Below are 21802 nucleotides of genomic sequence, written 5' to 3'. Positions count from 1 at the left end.
CAACATTGGTCGATCTTTCATCATTTTCAAAGACAGACAGACAGAGACAAACATTTTACAATATTCATCTCCAAGATTAATTTATATTGGAAAAAGAGTTTTGCATAGTAGTTGCTTTGTCATTTGAAATCCCAATTCTAAGCAAGCCCAGTTCACTACTGAAAAACATTAATAAACTCAGTATTATAAAACCGCATTATGGAATAACCTATGTACTAGATTATAATGGATCATGAAAGAAACATTTAAAACACATGCTAGTACAAGTATCTGGGTAACATAACTCTTTGGTTAAATGTAAATCTTACCTGCACTGCGCACCATTATATCACCAACACCTTTAAGTTCTAAAAATCAAAGGTCAAATATGATTGACATGCCAATAAAACGTCCACGTGACTCATTTGCATTCCCTTTAAAGACTTTAGACTCACATCCAATTATTTTCCAGTTCACCAATGAAATATACAGTTTATATCAAATGCAAAAAAAATAAAAAAAAAATAATAATAATAATAATATTTAAACAACTTTTCACAAAATAAGATAATCTAATTTGTAACCTGAGCTTGTGATAAAAAAATACGTAATATATGGTAAAATGATTAACAATAAAGATGACATTTATATTAAATTATGTTATGTAATTTGGTGCATTAGCCACACAGCAAGTGATCTTGTCCCGAATGTCCTCAATCTGGCACTGCATGTCTCCTGTCAGCCAGAGCTGGGTCATGTGGGCCGATTGTTGGCGTGAGGATCCAGATCAATCCAGTGATCATTGGGTCCAAATCAGGATTATGACCTTGATCCAATGCACTTTAATGCAGTTAAGATAAATTTTTAAAAATACTACAATTTATTTTTATTTAATATATTTAATATATTGAATTGATAAACATTTATGTGATCATTTAATCCAAATCTTCGGGATGTAATGGTTTGAGTGAGGAACTGTTGTAGAATGAGATTTAAAAGTTATTTGTGAATATTTATGACAGTCTAATGCAGTTGAACTTATCTTAAAAAGCAGCAAAGAAGAGCCTAGTTTGTACATGTGGATCAGCCTGTGATTCGCTTGATTGAACTGCTTTCTGTTGAACTCGCTCAGTAAATGATCAATCTTTAATTCTCAGACCGATCTCTCTCGTTATTACATCAGGAACAGATCCAAATTCAAACTTTTATTCTTGGATATTTATCTCCTTCTTTACTACTGATTGTAAAAAATAAATAAAATAAAAAACGTTCAAATGAGTGTCAGCAGCAACTGCCAAAAAAAAAAAAAAAAATATATATATATATATATATATATACATACATATATATAGTAAAAAAAAAAAAATAATAATAATAAAAAAAAACTTTACCAGAAATAATTACCAGGTATTTCCTGAATTAACTCAAATGACTTGCAGCAACAGAACATGTGAAAGAAATAGTCAAACATGATTGTAATAAGTGAAGATGCAGAGAACTTGAGAGATCTGTTAGTGTGTAATGTTCTGTTGGGATTTAAAGGGTTTCTGTTGAGTTTTGTGGGTCACCATTGTGTTGAAGTCATCGACCTTTATTTATTGTTTTAATCTAGATAAGGCTTAGGTGTGGCTGCAGTTTTGAGTTTTGGGTCTTCTGGTTTACTTAAAGGTGGGGTAAGCGATATTTGAAAAACACTGTTTGGAAAAAGTCGGACCGACACTCGAACAAACAACAACAAACGTGTGTAGCCAATCAGCATTAGGGGACTGCAACTCCTTCCTCCACTTTGTTTTTGGAAAATAAAATAAAATCTATTTATGAAACATTTTCATCAAACTCAGCAGAAGTTTCCTCTAACTGGTCCTAACCTCAGCCCATAATCTCACCAGCCCATCTTCTGTTAGTGGCCTCAAACTAGCTCATCTACTGGTTAGATCCAGCAACTGCATCACTTCTTAAAATCTGCCTATCTGTAATTTCTTCTCCTATTGCTCATTTGATCAACTGTTCTATATCTTCCGGGTATGTCCTTATGATAGATTCCTCTGTTATGATTAATTTCAGACCTAACAAGTTAATTTTAAGTTGAAATTAAAATACATAACTCCTAAGAATTCTTAAATGAAAAAATAGATGTATGTATGCAAAAATACAGTAGAGGTTCAATATACTCAATTGCAGTTGGGAATGTCGAACAATTACAGCTGTGATGAATCTGACTGTTATTAGTAGCAGCAATGAGGAGTGATGAGGTCCTCTAGTGGTGCACTGGTGTAACTGCAGATATGACAGTACAATGATCTTTAAAAAGAAATGTAAAACATTAAAAACATTTCATTATTCATCTGATCAGCTACTTTTTAATTTACCACAGAAAGAACTTGTGCAACAGTATCATTATACAAAATAAGCAGATTATCTAAAGTATTGCATACTGTACAGTCAGCCAGTCGTCATAAAATTAAACCCAGACAGGAGAATCAGGACTTATTAGATAATGGATATTAAGGTGCTGACGCACAAAATGTTGAGAACCACCTTGAGCATGCTTATTATATGGATAAAATAATTAAATGAATAGATAGGCCTACACAAAATATTGATTTGAGTCAAAATTATTTTATTACAGATTAGCACAATGACAAATAGTTTTTTTTTCCAACACAAAACAATTTGACAAGCAACAAGACAAATAATACAAAATTAATTTACACATTCATATTTTTACTCTTAAATGTACTCACCAATTAATTTAAATTCCCTCTCGTTCAGTTAAGTCTGTCTCTAACGGCAACATTTTTTATTGTCCTGCTTTAACTGGAGACTCTTGACACTTTAATAGTAAATCAATAGGTTTGAGGATGAATTAACCTTCTTCAAGTATTTGATTTTATTAGATTTTTGTATTTTCATTTATTTTTGGCAAATCTATTTTTGGCAAATCTTAACAGCAAAAAAAAACTTAAAGGGGTGGTTGATAATGATCATAAACATCTTCACAGATTTAATGTCTTCTTTTCTCTTCAGTTGATTTCATCTAAGTCTGTGTCTGAAGTCAGTTATAGTTCTTGTGTTTCTCTTTCCTTCAGTGATTCTGCTTGTTAACAGCAGGTGTTCATCATTAATGATCAATCATCAGTTAATTATCTCATTAACTTCAACACAGCTTTAACTCTGTAGTGTGCACACATATGAACACTGAGCAGTGTTAATTTAACATTGGCGTTTTTCTGTGTACTATTACATAAATCTTACCCGTTTCATTTACATACGACTGACAAATATAAATCACATTCAGTTTATTAATACAATTACATAAATCTTATCTGTTTCATTTATATATGACTTAAAAATATGAATCACATTCAGGAGTATTGATTGGTTTATGTTAAAACTATGTAAACCAAATGCATGGGAATTTGTTATGCAATTCAAATACATAAATCTTATGTTTAGACAATTTTTTTTTATTTGAGTGTTACTGCATAACTAATAAGTAATTATTGAAGAACTAATAGGTAATTATTCATTAACTACTTCTTCACTACTGTTAACTACTAAGGAAGATGTGTTAACTAATCAGTATGTAATATATTTTTATGATTGTGTTAGTTAATCAATAAATAATGAATTCTGTCATAACTCTTGAAGAACTACTACTAATTATCTACTAATTAAGGTTCAAGAAAAATAACTAAGAAGTAACTACTAATGAACAGTCATACAAAACTAACCTCAGATTAGTTTTTTATATTTTATATATAGTACTGTGTGTGTCTGTTTTCCTCAGCATAGAATGCCATTGAGTAAATTCATGTTTGAGGCAATGACTGAGGGGAACTGAAAATATAGGGAACTTATTTGTAATTCATAAATAATTATCAAATAATTCTGCAGGAATTACTTAGAACCTGGAACAGTATTCTAAAGTGAGAATGACTGTTCATTAGTAGTTACTTCTTAGTTATTTTTCTTGCACATTAATTAATAGATAATTAATAATAGTTCTTCAAGTGTTATGACATAATTCATTAGTTATTGATTAACTAATTGAAATTTAACACAATCATACAATTCTATTACATACTAATTAGTTAACACATCTTCCTTAGTAGTTAACAGTAGTGACTTAAGTGTTAATAAATAATTATCTATTAGTTCCTCAATAATTCCTTATTAGTTATGCAGTAAGTAAGATACAGTATTCTAAAGTGTTACCCAAAAGCCTTTTGTATATGTAACCATCGTTGCCAAACCACAACAGGCAGCTGCATTTTCATTATAATGTTTTACTCACCTCCAACTCTCTCTGACAGACAATCCCTGCTGCCCGCGTGTGCTTATCCATCCTTTCACCCATATTTTATTTTTATTTTTTTTCGGGGTTCTAAACAGATCATTGTGCAAACTAAAAAAAAAAAATATATATATATATATATTAGGGCTGGGCGATTTAAATCGCGATATTGTTATGCGCATCTCGTCAGTAAAGCCGGTTCCTTGATTTAGTAGTAAATCACCATCACCTGCTTTCAGATGGAGCGGCATTTAGGGCTGAGAAGATAATTAAGTGATTAATTTAGTGATGATTGAGCATTATTGAAGACACCTGATGTTAACAAGCAGAATCACTGAAGAAGAAAATCACAAATTGTAAGTTACCATTAAGGTGATGGGTGTTTGCTTTAGTTGGGCTCTAGACCATTATATGTTTACTTTAATATTTACTGTTGTTTGTCTGCTGTTATTGATTTATAACAGTTAAATGAACAAAGTAAAATGTTCTTATAGTGTTGGTTATGTTTTGACATAAACATACTGTGATCTGAAAAGTGAAACATATTAAGATAGTTTGGTTTAACTTGTTAGCAGAAGTTTTGTGATTCTTCAGCCTATGATTATCAGGACTTTACTTATTATTCAAAATATTTAATAAACATTGCTCTGATCAAAAAGACGTTCAGACATCAATAATCAGCCTGTGAATCTCAACAATGGTGACAATAATAAACCATGTTGCAGTGGCTGCCACCAATCACAACTCATTAATGGCTCCCATCATGCATTGCGGTATGAATAAATTATGATCTGAATTGACTATGACTCTATGTAATTTACTTTTCCTCATTGAATATTCTGCTCCTCACCATTGTTGAGATGCATAGACTGAATCTTGACATCTGTGTGTGCCTAAAAGAATGATTTTTCTTTTAAAAACTTTTAAGAAATTCTTTATATTATATCAAAAATTCTGGCCATTTATTCAGATTCACAGTTATGCTGTAACCAACAACATAAATCGAATTCAGAAAGAAGGATCTTAATGAACTCAGTGATCAAGTTCAAATGATGATTGTCATAATATATCCAACACAGATCACTTTTTACTCTTTGTTCAACTGGCAGTTTTAACTCAGATACAACCGTCAAACAAATTCTAAAGTAGCATACACATGAAAGGCTCAGAGCCCAACTAAAGCAAACACCCATCACAATAATGGTAACTTACAATTTGTGATTTTCTCCTTCAGCGATTCTACTTGTTAACATCAGGTGTCTTCAATAATGCTCAATCATCACTAAATTAATCACTTAGTTATCTCATTAACTTAAACACTTAGTGAGTGTCACCCATGAGTGTGGACTCATACACTCAGGGGTGTTAATTTAACACTGGAGTTTTTGCTGTGTACAAAGAGCCGTAGTTAACTGACAAGCTGAGCCATATCGCATTAAAAATCGTTGGCGATACGTCCGCGATATTGATGTGATTTGGCTCAGCTTGTCAGTTAACTACGGCTCATTGTAGTAAATGCCGCTTCATCTGAAAGCAGGTGATGGCGATTTACTACTTATCAAGGAACCGGCATTACTGATGAGATGCGCATAACAATATCGCGATTTAAATCGCCCAGCCCTAATATATATATCTTTTTTTATTAATATTATTATTATTATTATTTAGTCAGATAAATATTTGAATTATACACATCATCCTTCAACTGCCTTTGTTTCCACTTATTGGTTCAAAATAGCAGCGCAAGTTTCCAGCCTTACAGTGTCTTTTAAAAATGTGACTTAAAAATTAGCTTTCGATTTTGATGTTTGTGTGTCTTTAAAATATGAGCTTATTGTTATGAGCAATGTTTCTGTTAAATTAATGTAAATGTATTATAAACATATAAAAGTATAAACATATAAAGGTATAACAGTGGTTGATATAAAAAAACAATACTTGTTTTAATGAGTTATAAATTATTTGATTGAGTTAAGTCTATTTGGCTTTTTAAGTTATCTGTACTTAAAAATTTAAGTACACGTAAATAACTTAAATGCTTAAGTTAATTAAATGAAGAGACCATATTAGGTCAACTCAATTAAATTGAGTTGCCAATTTCCCCATTACTCAATTTAACTGAGGGAATCACTTTCCTCAAATCATTTGAGTAGTCTCAACTTATTAGGGTTTACAGTGTACCTTTTTTCTAAGTGTGTAGATAGGCCTGCACAAAATATTGATTCGAGTCAAAATTATTTTATTACAGATTACCACAATGACAAATTGTTTTTTTCCCCCACACAAAACAATTGGACAAGCAACAAGACAAACAAACAAACAAAGTTACAACGCTCAAATTTCAAAGCAAAGGGAGATATTTTCTTTCAAATAAATCACTTTTTAAGGACTACAACAAACAGCTGGTAGGGACTACACAACATTCCTCCAGGGTTAGTGACATCACGAACCCTAACATTTACATAAACCCCGCCCCCTGAACACCATTTATAGATTATCAAGACAGAATATGCTAATCAATGACTAGAAGATAACCACAAAAGCTACACAAATTCATCAACTAACCATTCAGAAATGTTGTCTACATGTTGTCACTTCTTATTGAGTCTCTCCATCTTTCTGACTCCGGTTTAAACATAAAAGGCTAAAAGTTTTTGAAATGTTCACCGCATTCAGTGCAGTGCATGAGTGAGGTAAAAGGACACGAGCTGTTGAAGCTCTGCCCTCTGTGCCGGGAGCAGCAGCTCATTTGCATTTAAAGGAACAGACAAAACGAGGCGTTTATGCTCACCCTCAAAAAGTGACAACTTTAACATTCTATATACAAATATCTGGGGGGTATTTTGAGCTAAAACTTGGGGCACATCATGTAAAAAGGTAAAACTCCTTTAAAAACCCCTTTAAAAACCTAAGCAGAATATTACTAGAGGATTCTTTAAAAAAAAATGTATACAGTCTGAGGGTTTTCAATAAATATATATCATTCTCCTCTTTTTTCCCTCTCCTCTCGTCTACATCTGTAATCTGTACTTTGTCCTTAAACATATACCCTCAATGAGTGTCTCTATGGTCTCTTCTTCTATCAGATCTCCAAGAGTGAAGAGAATGATGGATATTATAACACCTCCTGACCAAACAACAGAAAATCATGCCGTTAACTCAGGTTTCATTTGTGTCCAGGAGTGAATCCAGGAGTATCAACTAGAGACACAGATCTGCCTTTGTTTCTCTTGTTATTTCCTCTATTTTCCTCTCTCTATTTCTGCTGTTCCTCCTCTTGTCTTAATGTCTTAATATCTTGAAGCGTGTCATTACTGTAGTGTCCTCCTCCATTCTGCTCTATCATTGTGTCAATCTTCTTCAGTAGATCATTCACCTGCTTTTTTCTCATATTGTTATTGTTAAAGACATGATATCTGCCTCCACACTGACCAACTAGACTGATTAAAGCACTGTTCTGCTTAATGAGATTCTTAATGGGCTTATGCAGCTGATCTCCATGAGTGAAGAGAATGATGGAGTATTTTAATATTTCCTCACCAAACATCATCTCAATAATCTGAAGAATCTGCTGATCCTCCTCAGTGATCCTCATACTCACAGGAAACACAATGAGAAAAGCGTGCGGTCCAGGACTGGATAAATTAACACTTCTCGCTATCTGCTTCATTAACTCATCAGGATTCATCAGTGTGTCAAATAGTCCAGGAGTATCAACTACAGACACATATCTGCCTGACACAGTGCCGTGAGCATCTGAACATTTATTGACATATGGTTTAAACTCTTTTCGTCCCAGTATTGTGTTTCCAGTTGCACTCTTGCCAACACCACTTCTACCCAGAAGAACAATCCGTCTGGATGGGAGACTGACAGCAGGCACTCTTTGCAGTATTTTTGACACTGTATGAAAAAAGAAAACAAATCAAACAATCACTTATTTTACCTTGACATGTACTTTACACACTGCTCTAACTTACTATTCTAATATACTACAGTTAACATACAGTAAATACTTACGCTGTAGCTGAACAATGGGGACAATATTAATGCTGCGTACACTCAAATAACTGATTAGTTGAATTTAAATTGAAAAAAATACTAATTTAAAAACTAATTGGGCTTGAGGGCCACTGTCCAGCACAGTTTAGCTCAAACCCCAATTAAACACACCTGAACCAGCTAATCAAGGTCTTCAGACTCACTAGTCACATCACTATAAAACATTGTATACATTTTAAAATATTGCTGATCACAAAAAAAAAAAAACTAAAAAAAAACTAAATGGTTTAGCTCCCCAGTACTTTAATGAGCTCTTAACGCACTATAGTCCTTCACCTCTACTGCTATCTCAAAATTCCGGTCAGTTGATAATACCTAGAATATCAAAATCTACCGCAGGTGGTAGATCCTTTTCCTATTTAGAACTTTGGAACAGTCTTCCTCTTGTTCGGGAAACAGACACACTCTTGTCAGTTTAAATTAAGCAAAATCACTACTAGTAGTAGTAGTAGCAGTAATCTAGTGGATTTCAGGTTAAGACTGGATTTAGATTTTTTAAATGTACTGTAAAGGAATAGCAATGGTTTATGTTTAATGCAAATATAATAATAATTATAATAATAATAAATGCATGAAATCTTTAAATTTTTCATTTCACATGTAGTTTAAGGGGCAGATCACACCTTTTTTGCAGTGAGAGGCGCCTATTTTCAATTGTTTTCCTATGGTAGCGAGCGTTCTGTGCGCTGTTTATGCGCCGACTGCGCCTCGCGTTTTTGTATTTGAAAAAAAAAAGCAGCTCAGAGCGGAAAAAGCGCCCGACGTCATTGCGTTTTTTTCCACTGTCCAATCGAGTAAATGGAGAGGCGGGCCTTCCGTTGTAGTGATGAAAGCTTGAACGCCCACAGCGTGCGATGATGAAGGATAAACTTGTGGTGCTCTCGCGGGTTACCAGGAGCTTAACAACTTCACGAACCGTATCTACTACAACGTTAACAGAAAGTAAATAAAGTTAATAAAAGGCTGATTTGACGTTTACTTGACTGACAGGACAGCTCTTTCGGTGGTTACCTAGCAACATAAAAAACTCAGCGCACTGCTCGTTCTGTGTGACCTTGCGTTTTCGAACCTGAAAAACATGTCAGGTGTGATCGGCCCCTAAGACTGGATTTAGATTTTTTAAATGTACTCTAAGGGAATACTAATATTTTTTTTATGTTTAAAAAACTATTATTACAATATGGCAGAGAAAAGATAAAATTTGTTAAAACATTATGAGCTCAATTTTTTTTACGTTTTGAGAAAATGATTGCATTATGAACATTTTATTACAAGAATAATGTAATACTTAGTCTCTCTCTAATTAAGTTATAATTTCTACTCACCGTTTGTTGGAATTTGCTGTTTCTGTTTCTCCAATTCCTCTCGTTCTCTCTTCATCTCCTCACACACCTCTCTCTCTTTCTTCTCCTTATCTTTCATTAGTGTATTATATAGTTCTGTTTCATTAAACTCTTCTTCTCTTCTATTTCTCTCTTTGTCATGATTCTGTTGTTCTTCCTCCATCATCATCTTCATTCTCTCTTTCTCTTCATCTTGTTTCTTCATTAGTTCTTCTTTCTCATTCATTACCCTTTTATATTGTTTTTCGCTCTCATTAAACTCTTCTTCTCTTCTCTTTCTCTTTTTGTCATGATTCGGTTGTTTTTCCTCCATCATCATCATCTTAATTTTCTCTTTCTCGTCTTCTAGTTTCTTCATCAGTTCTTCTCTTTCTCTGTCCAGTTTCTCCACTTTCTCCATCATCCTCATCTTTATTATCTCTTTCTCTTCTTCGTGTTTCTCAATCAGTTCTTCTTTTTCTCTGTTCATTTTCTCCACTCTCTCCTCCATCAGGATCTTCATCTTGTTTTCTTTTGCTTCATGTTTAGAATTAAGATCTTCTTTCTCTCTTTCCATTCTCTCTCTCTCTTGTTTCAGTCTCTGATTAAATTCATCACAGACTCTCTGTTCTTTCTCTCTCCTTTTCTCATCCTCTTCTTCTCTTCTCATCTTTTCTTCTAGTTTCTCCCATTCCTCTCGTTCTCTCTTCATCTCCTCACGCATCTTCTCATCACTCTCTTCTTTCTCTTTAATTTCTCTTTTATATTTCTTTTCTCTCTCATTAAACTCTACTTCTCTTCTTTTCCTCTCTTTCTCTTGATTCTGTAGTTCTTCCTCCATCATCATCTTCATTTTCACTTTCTCTTCTTCTAGTTTCTTCATCAGTTCTTCTCTTTCTCTGTCCAGTTGCCCCACTTTCTCCATCATCCTCATTTTTATTATCTCTTTCTCTTCTTCATGTTTCTTCATCAGTTCTTCTCTTTCTCTGTTCACTTTCTCCACTCTCTCCTCCATCAGGATCTTCATCTTGTTTTCTTTTGCTTCATGTTTAGAATGAAGATCTTCTTTCTCTCTTTCCATTCTCTCTCTCTCTTGTTTCAGTCTCTCATTAAATTCATCACAAACTCTCTGTTCTTTTTCTCTTGTTTTCTCATCCTCCTCTTCTCTTTTCGTCTTTTCCTCTAGTTTCCGTTTCTCCCATTCCTCTCGTTCTCTTTTCACCTCATCACGCATCTTCTCCTCACTCTCTTCTTTCTCTTTAATTTCTCTTTTATATTGCTTTTCTCTCTCATTAAACTCTTCTCTTCTCGTTCTCTCTTTCTCTTGATTATTTAGTTCTTCCTCCATCATCATCTTCATTCTCTCTTTCTCGTCTTCTAGTTTCTTCATCAGTTCTTCTCTTTCTCTGTCCAGTTGCTCCACTTTCTCCATCATCCTCATTTTTATTATCTCTTTCTCTTCTTCATGTTTCTTCATCAGTTCTTCTCTTTCTCTGTTCATTTTCTCCACTCTCTCCTCCATCAGGATCTTCATCTTGTTTTCTTTTGCTTCATGTTTATATTGAAGATCTTCTTTCTCTCTTTCCATTCTCTCTCTCTCTTCTTTAACTCTCTGATTAAATTCATCACAGACTCCCTGTTCTTTCTTTCTTCTTTTCTCATCCTCTTCTTCTCTTTTTGCATTTTCCTCTAGTTTTTGTTTCTCCCATTCCTCTCGTTCTCTCTTCATCTCATGGATCTCTCTCTCTTTCTCTTTCATTTGTGTTTTATATTGTTCTTCTCTCTCGTTAAACACATTTTCTCTTCTCTTTCTTTCTTTGTCGTGATTCTGTCTTTCATTCTCTATTATGTTCATCACTCTGTCTATTTCTGTGTTGTATTTGATCTGCAGTTGATCTTTTTCAGTTTCTATTTTCTCTTTTTCTTGCCTAATTTGATTAATTTCATTTGTAAGTGTCTCTCGTTCTTGTCTAATCTCTTCTTCTAGTTTGTCCACCAGTTCTTCTCTTTCTCTGACTCTGTCCATCAGGATCTTCATCTGTTGTTCTTGTTTTTCTCTCTCCATCTGTCTGAACATCTTACATGAGTAGAAACTCTCTCCGTTTGCTTTCACCATGTCGTCTATCTTCTCCAGTAGATCAGACACCTGTGTTCGGTCTCCAGTCTGATTATTATTGAACACATGATATCTGTTTCCACACGCTTCAATCAGGTTCATCAGAGGAGATCCAGGTTTTCCCAAACACTGTTCAATGGGTTTGTCCTTCAGATAATCACCTCTGGTGAAGAGCACCATGGTGAACATTAAAGATTTCTCCCCAAATGTCTCTTGGATAATCTTCACTGATGTTGCTTCTTCTCGAGTGAATCGCTGTCCTAAATTGAGCACAATGATGAACACATGCGGTCCAGGCAGGATCATGGAGATGCAGTGTCTGATTTCTCTCTGGATCTCTTCATTAGTGAGTTCAGTATCAAACAGTCCTGGAGTGTCGATCACAGTAACGTGTCGGCCGTTGATGTCAGATGTTTCTCTCTGACTCTCTTTAGTCACTGACTCTTGAGATGTTTCTGCTGTAAATGCGTTTCTTCCTAAGATTGTGTTTGCTGTTGCACTTTTCCCAACTCCAGTTTTTCCCAGCAGCACAATCCTCAGTTCATCTGTGTTTTCACGTGAACCTGAAAATGTAAAAGATTAAAAAGCATTAAAAGCAAAACAAATCATACAGAAATGTAAGAAAACATCTTAATTTATTCAAGTGACAAGATCAACAGGGGAATTGGGGATCACTATTATAAATCGCTATTTTAATGTCAAACAAGTTTATTGTTACAGTTATACCAATTAAACTTATAAAGTGTTGTGCCTCTTTCCTTTTCCATAATTGAAAGAGTTTAATAAGATTTGGCACAACTTGCCTGTAGTAAGTTCACGAGTTCACACTTACATCAAATTAAACAGAGTACATAGCAAACACTCCAGTGTTAAATTAACACTCCTGGGAGTTTATGAGTCCACACTCAAGAGTGTAAAGTGGTAAAATATGAGTGTTAAATTAATACTCAAGAGTGTTAAAGTTAATGAGCTAATTAAGTGATTAATTGAGTGATGATTGAGCATTATTGAAGACACCTGATGTTAATAAGCAGAATCACTGAAGGAGAAAATCTCAAATTGTAAGCCACCATTATGGTGATCAGTGTTTGCTTTAGTTGTGCTCTTGACCCTTATATTATTAACTTTAGATTTTGTTTGGCTGCTGTTAGTGAGTTATAACAGCCAGATGAATAAAGAAAAAAAGTGATCTGATGGTGTTGGTTATATTATGACAATCATCATTTGAACTTAATTGAACTCATTAAGATCCTTATTTCTGACTTAGATTTATGTTGTTGATCACAGAATAACTGCGATTCTGCATAAATATCCAGAATATTTGATATAATACAAAGGATTTCTTAAAATTTGTAAAAAAAAAAAAAAAAGGAAATCTCTCTTTTCACACACAGACATCAAGATTGGAGGAGGGCTCCGAGCTCGGAATTTTGGTCCGGACCCAGAGTACTCCCCCCGGTTGTTGTAAGAGAAGTTAGGACTAGAAGTGAGGAGATGGGGTGGTGGAGGGATGCTGTTAAACTGTTAACGAATAGAGGTAAGTCTGCTGTATATATACACACATCTTAACTCGTTGATTGGGTTGATTATCTGAATGTTCTCCACAGGTGTTTAATTAGGTTTAATTATCTGAACGTGCTCCTGCCGAACTTTGTTTAATAAAACATAATTACACGAGTTCACACTTACATCAAATTAAAGATTATGCGTATTTGGCGTGCTGTCCGGGGGGAGGGCTCTGAGTTCGGAATTTTGGCCCAGACCCTGAGTACTCCCCAAAATGCAAAAAGAGCAACGGACAGCCGCCAGACTAAACACCCCCGAAAACGCAGAGATTTGGCGAGCTGGCGTTTTGAGAATAAGCCTGGTTGCTTGACCAGAAGGGCACGTGTTGCCGGGAGCAGCTCACAGCGCCGGGCGGATAGGCCCTGCTAGCCCACGAACAGGGAGCAGTCGTACTTTGGAACAACCAGTAGGTAGGGCTCGCGACGTCGGACTGGCGAGTCTTACCGGCCGATGAATGAGGAGCAGTGTGATTTAAGCGTCTGACCAGGAGGGCCCGTGTTGCCTCTGACGGGAGCAGCTCACAGCACTGGGCGGAAAGGCCCTACTGGCTGACGAATGAGGAGCAGCAAGATTTGGAAACACCAGATCGGGAGGGCTCACGACGCTTCTTGACCGGAGCAGCTCACGGCGTCAGACGGGCGAGCACTGCCGACCAATGGGCGGGGAGCAGCGAGATTAAGGATTACGTTTTTTTTTCTTTCTTTTTTTCCGCCGGACAGAAAGAGAAAACAGGAAAGAGGAGCATGAGTACTCAACCGGGAGATTTTATCACTGCATCTGCTGTGAGACCAATGCTCGCTGGATGGAGAAAGAGGAAACCGATGCATGCTACTTCCGCTGGGAGACCAATGCTTGCTGGAGGGAGAAAGAAAACCCAGGTGGACAACCTGGAGGGGTTTTAATCGATGAAGCTTTGGTGTTTCTGGAACCAAAAGCGTGTCACAGGTTTTTTGGAATCATCTATGAATAGGGGTTCAAGAAGGGATTTAGCCTGAGAGCTTCTCCATTGAAGATATGCCAGAACGGACTTGTATGGTTGGATTGACTATGAGAGGTTGTCTGGTGTCAGGGCAGGTGGGCTGGAATCGTTGCATCCCTTGTAGGGGTAGGGGGCACCGTAAATGCCTTACCGCTGTTGATATGGGAGATGAATGTGGAAACATCTCCATGCAGTCAGGATTGGATGGTTCTGGGGGAAACTGCTTGGAGGATGGTGTCAAGCGATGCGTCGAGTAGGGGTTTTAAGTGAGTTACAGGAATATTAATTCTGAATAGTAAGGTACTGGAGAGAAGACATCACTGCTGTGGCAGTGGAGAAAATTTGCCAGAGAACAGAACTCTTGTGGGAGCCGAGGTGACATTGCTGCGGCTTTGGAGAACTTTACAAAGAAACTTAGCTCCGCGGGAGCGGGTATGTAACACTACTGCGCAGTGAAGGCAAATTTAGACAGAAACTGAGCTCCTTCAGGAGTGTGAGGGGACGGCAAGGTTAGCCAGAGAAACTTGACTCTTGTGAGAAGAGAATGGACTGCTGACAGTGAAAAAGGTTAACCAGAGGAATGCCAGAGACGGAGCTCCTGTGGGAGCGGAGGAGATGACACTGAGAAGTGAGTGGGATCCTGCGAGAATGGTGGATTCGGTGAGCTTGTAGGTTTAGAGGTTTAGAGTTTAGAGGGCAGCCTTGCAGGATTATGCACATCTGAAGTTTAAGTGGCCGAGCAAAGATAACACTTCGCGTTTAGGACAGTTTAAAATGTCTGGGAAGGTGGGTGAGACCAGAAATATCCTTTGGCGGCAGAGAGATCAATTGCTAAATTATTTTATTTTTATTTTTAATGAATACATGAGAAGCATAAACAGTTAAACAGTTAATATAAACAAACCTGCGTATATTCACCACTGACGCATCGATTTGATACTGGATGATCATCAAACAGCAAAGTACAATCTGATTTAGATGATCGTTTGTTCCTTTATCTGTTGCTGGTTTATTTATTTAGTGAAGTTCAAAAGAGACTCGCTTATGGTAAAAGACAAAGACCTTTTCATAGAATTTTGCAGCGAATGTTACATTTTCTGTTCATTTCTATGGGTCACATTACCTGGCGATTTTGTTCCTTCTGAATCAGATTTTGTATTACTTTAAAAAATAAAAATACATCTATGCTATAACTTTAAGTTTCTAATCGATGTTTGTAGATAAATTGCAGGACAGTGTTAACGATAGATTCTTAATGATTCTGTGTGCGTGCAATCTGCGTGTGAGTGAAAATAATTTGAACAGACACCATTTAAACGTGTATTCCCCCAATCAAAATGAGTATCCAGATGGCATAACTGTGCTCGTGACTCAACAACTGAAGCGATGCGAAATTTAACCAGGGACAGAAAACAAGAAGGTTTTGAGCGGAGCACTCACGGAGTGGCCAGCGGGGGTTGAGAGTGTGAGCTGTCCGGCCGGGACTGAATCTGCGGCACGGCTTATTGAGGGCCTGCTGCGGCGGCCTAATGCTGGAGGCCCGTTCCTTCACGTGAAGAGGGCGGCATTTTTGTCCATTTCTCTACAGCAGGAATTATTGAAAGGTCCGGTTTGGAGAAATGCGCGGAAGGAGATTGCGGTTGTTTCGCCTGTGGTGTCGAGGACCCTTTGGTTTGGCCTGACGCCCGCGAGATAACACCAGAGGATTCTGGCAAAGATTCCTGAAGGACGAAGGATTCTTCATCGGACGGGAGAGCTCGTTTCGGACATCTTAGGAAGGTAGGGCGCGGCCAAATGCTGTTAAACTGTCAACGAACAGAGGTAAGTCTGCTGTATATATACACACATCTTAACTCATTGATTGGGTTGATTATCTGAATGTGCTCCACAGATGTTTAATTAGGTTTAATTATCTACATAGCAACATTGTTTCGGGCCAAATCCGGCCCACATCTGGCACTTGTGGAATGCGGATCTGGCCCACATGCAGCGTGGAATGACGGCACTTGGGCGGACCGCTCCTGTTTGCCAGATCTGGGCCACAAGCAGGCCATAGCAATGCCACATGTCAGCCAAGAGCAAATAAATAAACCAGAACTGGACCTTATCTGAGCCACAAAGTCTGTGTATATTAAATATGGAGTCATTTCAGCCTTAATAAGCCTGTTAACAAGCAGAATCACTGAAGGAAAGAAGAGAACAGAAAAAGAGACGAGCAGAAACACAAGAACTACAACTGACTTCAGCCACAGCCTCAGATGAAATCAACTGAAGAGAAAAGAAGACATTAAATCTGTGAAGATCTCAGCAGAGGAGGATTAAACAACTCCACAAACAGCATTACCAGCTTCACTTATTACTAACCAGACTGACTTGTCTGACTGACTGTCAGACGTCTACAAAAGTTTTTATTGATAATTAACAGAGGTTTAACTCTGTGTTTCATTTGAAGTCACCATAACAGTGATTAGTGTTTCCATTAGTTAGGCTCTTAACTCTTCTTTTATGTTTTATCTTTTTTGGCCGCTGTGATAGTGTGTTTGTCAAACACATTTGCAGTAACAAAGAAAGCTAAAGTGAAACGAGATCAGATGATCATGATGGTTACCTGGCGATTGTTTTTCAATCATCATGAAATAACCTGTTTCACTGATGTCTTCGGAAGCTAACAATCGTGTTGTTCAATTAATATTTTTACAACACAAACCCTGTGTTACTGCAGCAAGAGATCAGCAATATTATAACAATCAGTTAGAAGACTTTAACAAACATGAGCACAAAACAGTCAATCTATGATGACACACACAGACATGGTATGAATTTCAACAATGGTGGCAATCAAAAGTACCTTGCTGCAATGCATGCTGGGTAACAGCATAGTATACAACTCCCAGCATGCATTGCAACATGAATAACTTATGCAGTTGAATTGTCCTATTATTTTGTTTAATTCTAAATATTTGCTTTTATTTTTTGCTGTTGTTTTTGTTGTGAATTATAGCTTTTCAGTGATGTTCTGAATTATTCTGTTTATCTAAATATTTGTGATTGTCACCATTGTTGAGATTCATACGCTGATTGTTGATATCTGTGTGTGTCAGCATAAGCTTATTTTTGATCTCATGTTTGTTAAAAGATTTAAAGTGACTGTTATAATATTGCTGGATATCATGCTCCAGTATACAGGGTTGGTGATGTGACTATATTAGTGGAACAACATAATTGTTAGATTTAAAAAAAAACTCCGTGAATAAAGCTATGTATAAAACCATCACCAGGAAACCATCATCACCTGATCTCTTTTCACTTTAACTTTCTTTGCTGCTGCAAATGTGTTTGACAAACACACTGTGACAGCAGCCAAAAAAGACAAAAGATAATTTAAGAGTTAAGAGCCCAACTAACGGAAACACTAATCACTGTTATGGTGACTTCAAATGAAACACATTAGAGTTAATCCTCTGTTAATTCTCAATAAAACTTGTGTAGACGTCTGACAGAAATAAAGTCAGTCTGGTTAGTAATAAGTGAAGCTGGTAATGCTGTTTGTGGAGTTGTTTAATCCTCCTCTGCTGAGATCTTCACAGATTTAATGTCTTCTTTTCTCTTCAGCTGATTTCATCTGAGGCTGTGTCTGAAGTCAGTTGTAGTTCTTGTGTTTCTGCTCGTCTCTTTTTCTGTTCTCTTCTTTCCTTCAGTGATTCTGCTTGTTAACAGGCTTACTAAGGCTGAAATGACTCCATATTTAATATTCACAGACTTTGTGGCTCAGATACGGTCCAGTTCTGGTTTATTTCTTTGCTCTTGGCTGACATGTGGCATTGCTATGGCCTGCTTGTGGCCCAGATCTGGCAAACAGAAGCGGTCCACTCAAGTGCCATCATTCCACACTGCAGGTGGGCCAGATCCGCATTCCACAAGTGCCAGATGTGGGCCGACACAATTTTGCCATGCTGAACTTTTTTAATAAACCATAAAATGGTGAGTGGGTTCAGTCAGACAGTGTCAGTTCCTTCAATATTTACCTTTACATTTTATACATTTACTTGTAAATGTATGTACAAAACAATTATTATCATATTAATTCACCCTAACTGAAGAAAATATATATTGTTTTTCTGTGTAACTACTAGATAAGATTAAAGAATGTATAAGATTAAAAAATGAAAGCAGCAAATCTTTCAGCTTCACTGTTCCAGAGAATTGTAGTAGTCCTGATCAGTTTGAATGTTCTAATAATCTAATAATCTTCATTTCCCGTGGAACACTGAAGCTTGACCTTAGACCTTGTTTTTGTACAATCAAAATGTTTGGGTTTCAAATGTTAAAATTTTTGAATTTCGGAACTTTAAAATGTTAAATGTTTCAAGTTCTGCTGTTTAAAAACACAAATGTATAAAATTCTAATATAGAATAAAAGTATTATATAATTCAAATGAAATAATTCAAATAATTTTGTAATGTTTCATGCTGTAGCTTAAGACTCATTTTCTGGTCATTACCTTGTAGTAAAAGTGTCTCTAGTGAATGAATTTTATTTTTCATCTCTTCAAATTTCAGCAGTTTTTTCATCTGTGCCTCCAGAAATGTCTCTGTGGAGAAAAACTCTCCTCTGTTTTCTTCCAGCATCTGCTCAATGTTCTCCATCAATGAGGACACTTGTGTGGTGGGACCAAAGAAATTATGTCGTCCTCCAAAACTCTCAATGACCGACTGTGTTTCTTCATTGAGTTCTGCTGTCTGATGCTCTGAATTCTGCATTATGAAGATCATAATGTGTTTGTTGATCCTTGAGCTGAATATCCTCTGGATCTCCTCTATTTCTGCTTTGTCCTCATTATTGAGTGAAGTATCCGGAATAATGAGGAGGAAAACATGAACTCCAGGATCACAGAGAGACACACACCGGAGAGTCTGACGCATCACTTCCTCCTCTGAGAGCCGAGTGTTGAACAGAGCTGGAAGCTCCACCAGACTGATCACACGACCATCTTCAGATCTTCTGTCTGTCTGCTGCAGGATCTGCTCTGATATGGAGGATTTTAATGTGCCGTTGCTCCCACACACAACCAGATTCAGCTTCTCTCCCTCTGAAACTGATAGAAGAACATTTAAAAACTGCTCATTTATCACTAGAAACATCAAATATCATCACACTCACGTCTTTCTGTGGCTTGTTGCCTCATTGTGAAACACTGTGAACCTTCAGCACAAACCAGGTGCCGTCCATCATTCATTTGCACAATGTCCTCAAACGTCTGCAGAAGATCATCAGGAGAGCTGCTTCTCTGAAGACTGAAGTGTCTGTTGAAGCATTTCTGAATGATTTTCTGTAGGATGTCATTGGTTTCAGTCGGCTCTTGTGTGGTGAGTATCATGGTGTGTTGATAAACATGCTCAGAGAAAGAGTCCAGCACCTTCTCCACACACTCTTGATCTTCTGTTGAACACTGATCATGTTTGAGGAGCAGAACAATCACATGAGGTCCTGGATCAGACAGATACACACACTCTCTCACGGTCTGTGTGATCTGATGATCTGAGATGTGTGTCTGGAGCAGCTGAGGACTGTTGATGATGGTCACATGTCTGTCCTTCAGTCTTCCTCTGACTCTCTCTACAACATCTGGAGGAGCTTCACTGTCAAACGCTGCTCGTCCTAATATGAAGTTTCCCACTCCACTGTTTTCTGACACACTCTTCCCGAGAAGAACAATCCTCAGATCACTCACTGAAACACAAACATAAGAATAACGTTATGACACCAAGATCTTTAGTTTTAATGCATCAACACATGATTTTATATTATTACATAAAACAACAAATAATGAGAATGAGTGTCCGGAGGGAATAACAGAAGGGAAGTATGGGATGTTGCATGACACCAAGATTGTTTTAATGCATCAACATCAACATCGCCATTCAGAATTTGAATTTCAAACTTTGTTTTGAAGTGAGTGAAACTGATTCATAAAAAAAAAAATAATAATAAAAAAAATAGGATCACAATAACAATTTAAGGTCTAGCAGCTCAAACCGAAGCAAAGCACATAAACAGTGTAATATAAGGTGTAATTGTTTTTATTAAAATAACCCATAATCCAGCCACCTTTTCTTTCTCTCTGTTTCTTCTCAAGCTGCAGATCAGAACTAATAACTACATTTAACGAAATGAAAAAGCAGGGAATATGAGTGGATGATCCAGGAAGCATGAGCATTTAAACGTGATTCACGTGTGTTTCCTCCTCATCATCTGTCTTCATCTCTGTATGTTTATATCAGTGGTGAAGTGAATCAGCTCATCAAGTGCAACTAAATTAGCAGAAGATTATGTATTTTATTTTAAATTAATTATTTGATGTTGCTTATTCTGAAGTTTTTATAATAATTCATTAATGAATTTACCTCAACACATTCTGCTGTTCTGTTTAATGTAACCAATGCTTGCGTATATGATGAGCTGTTTGAACTGAACCCAACTGTCTCTCGTAGTTTTCTGATTGTTTTCTCCAGCTGTTAATATCTCAACCAGAAATGACTGACTGATATTACTGATTTTTACTGACCTCTGCTGGACATGTTGATATTCTGTTCAACTTCAGTCTTCAGTGGATCATCTTCTCCAACTCCTGACGTCTGTCTCTTCATCATCCGGCGAGAGATAACACTGATTTTACTTCATCAGTAATAAGATTATTACTATACTACATGTACAATATTTAATATTGATGATATTATTATTATTCATAATTGGATATTTTAATATTCTGTTGTTTAAAAATATGGTAACATTTTACAATAAGGTCTAAGTTGTTAACATTTGTTAATGTATTAACTAACATGAACTAACAATGAGCAATACATTTGTCACAGTATTTATTCATCTTTGTTAATGTTAGATAAAAATACAACTGTTCATTGTTTGTTCATATTAGTTCACAGTGCGTTAACTAATGTTAACAAATACAACATTCGATTTTAATAACGTATTAGTAAATGTTGAACTTAATATTAACTAAGATTAAAAAATGCTGTAGAAGTATTGTTCATTGTAATGTTAATGAAACCTTATTTTAAAGTGATATCAAAAATATGTTGTGTGGGAGCTGGTTTTACACACAAGAAAAAAGAAAAATAACTAAATTATTGTTTTTCTGTTTATCTAAGCATACACTGATATTCTCAAAGATAGCTTATCTAATTTAAAAATTGTCTTGATGACAACAACCCACTTGAGAAATTTGTAAAACAACAATAACATTATCTTTTAAATCGTAATTTTAATGCCTACCTTTACACTTCATAACAACCGATAACAATTGTTCCATTTGCACAAAACATATAGGCTACTGAAAGTTATTTTATGATTCTCAAGGCATGATCTGAGTTACACAGGTGTGTTTCGTTTTTCTGAAAGTGAAACCAACGATTTCTGCAGCAGCAGCTCATGGTTATTATTACACTCATAATTACACTAAAAT

At 36.2% G+C, this 21802-nt stretch overlaps 1 protein-coding gene across 1 annotated transcript; it reads right to left on the bottom strand.

Annotated features, from left to right (window-relative positions):
• Window positions 1-6500: 6500 nt before the first annotated feature.
• On the bottom strand, window positions 6501-20957 carry LOC311096866 (uncharacterized protein). The gene is made up of 5 exons (XM_084136263.1): window positions 20888-20957; window positions 19483-20052; window positions 18824-19417; window positions 9664-12339; window positions 6501-8179 (listed from the first exon to the last, which is right to left on the bottom strand). The coding sequence occupies exons 1-5, from the start codon at window positions 20898-20900 to the stop codon at window positions 7533-7535; spliced, it is 4500 nt and encodes a 1499-aa protein (XP_083992389.1). The 5' UTR covers window positions 20901-20957; the 3' UTR covers window positions 6501-7532.
• Window positions 20958-21802: the final 845 nt, after the last annotated feature.

Source organism: Abramis brama (assembly GCF_963993115.1).
Source record: "Abramis brama genome assembly, chromosome: 1".
Classification (NCBI taxonomy): domain Eukaryota; kingdom Metazoa; phylum Chordata; class Actinopteri; order Cypriniformes; family Leuciscidae; genus Abramis; species Abramis brama.
This window is presented reverse-complemented; position numbering and strand designations above follow the sequence as displayed.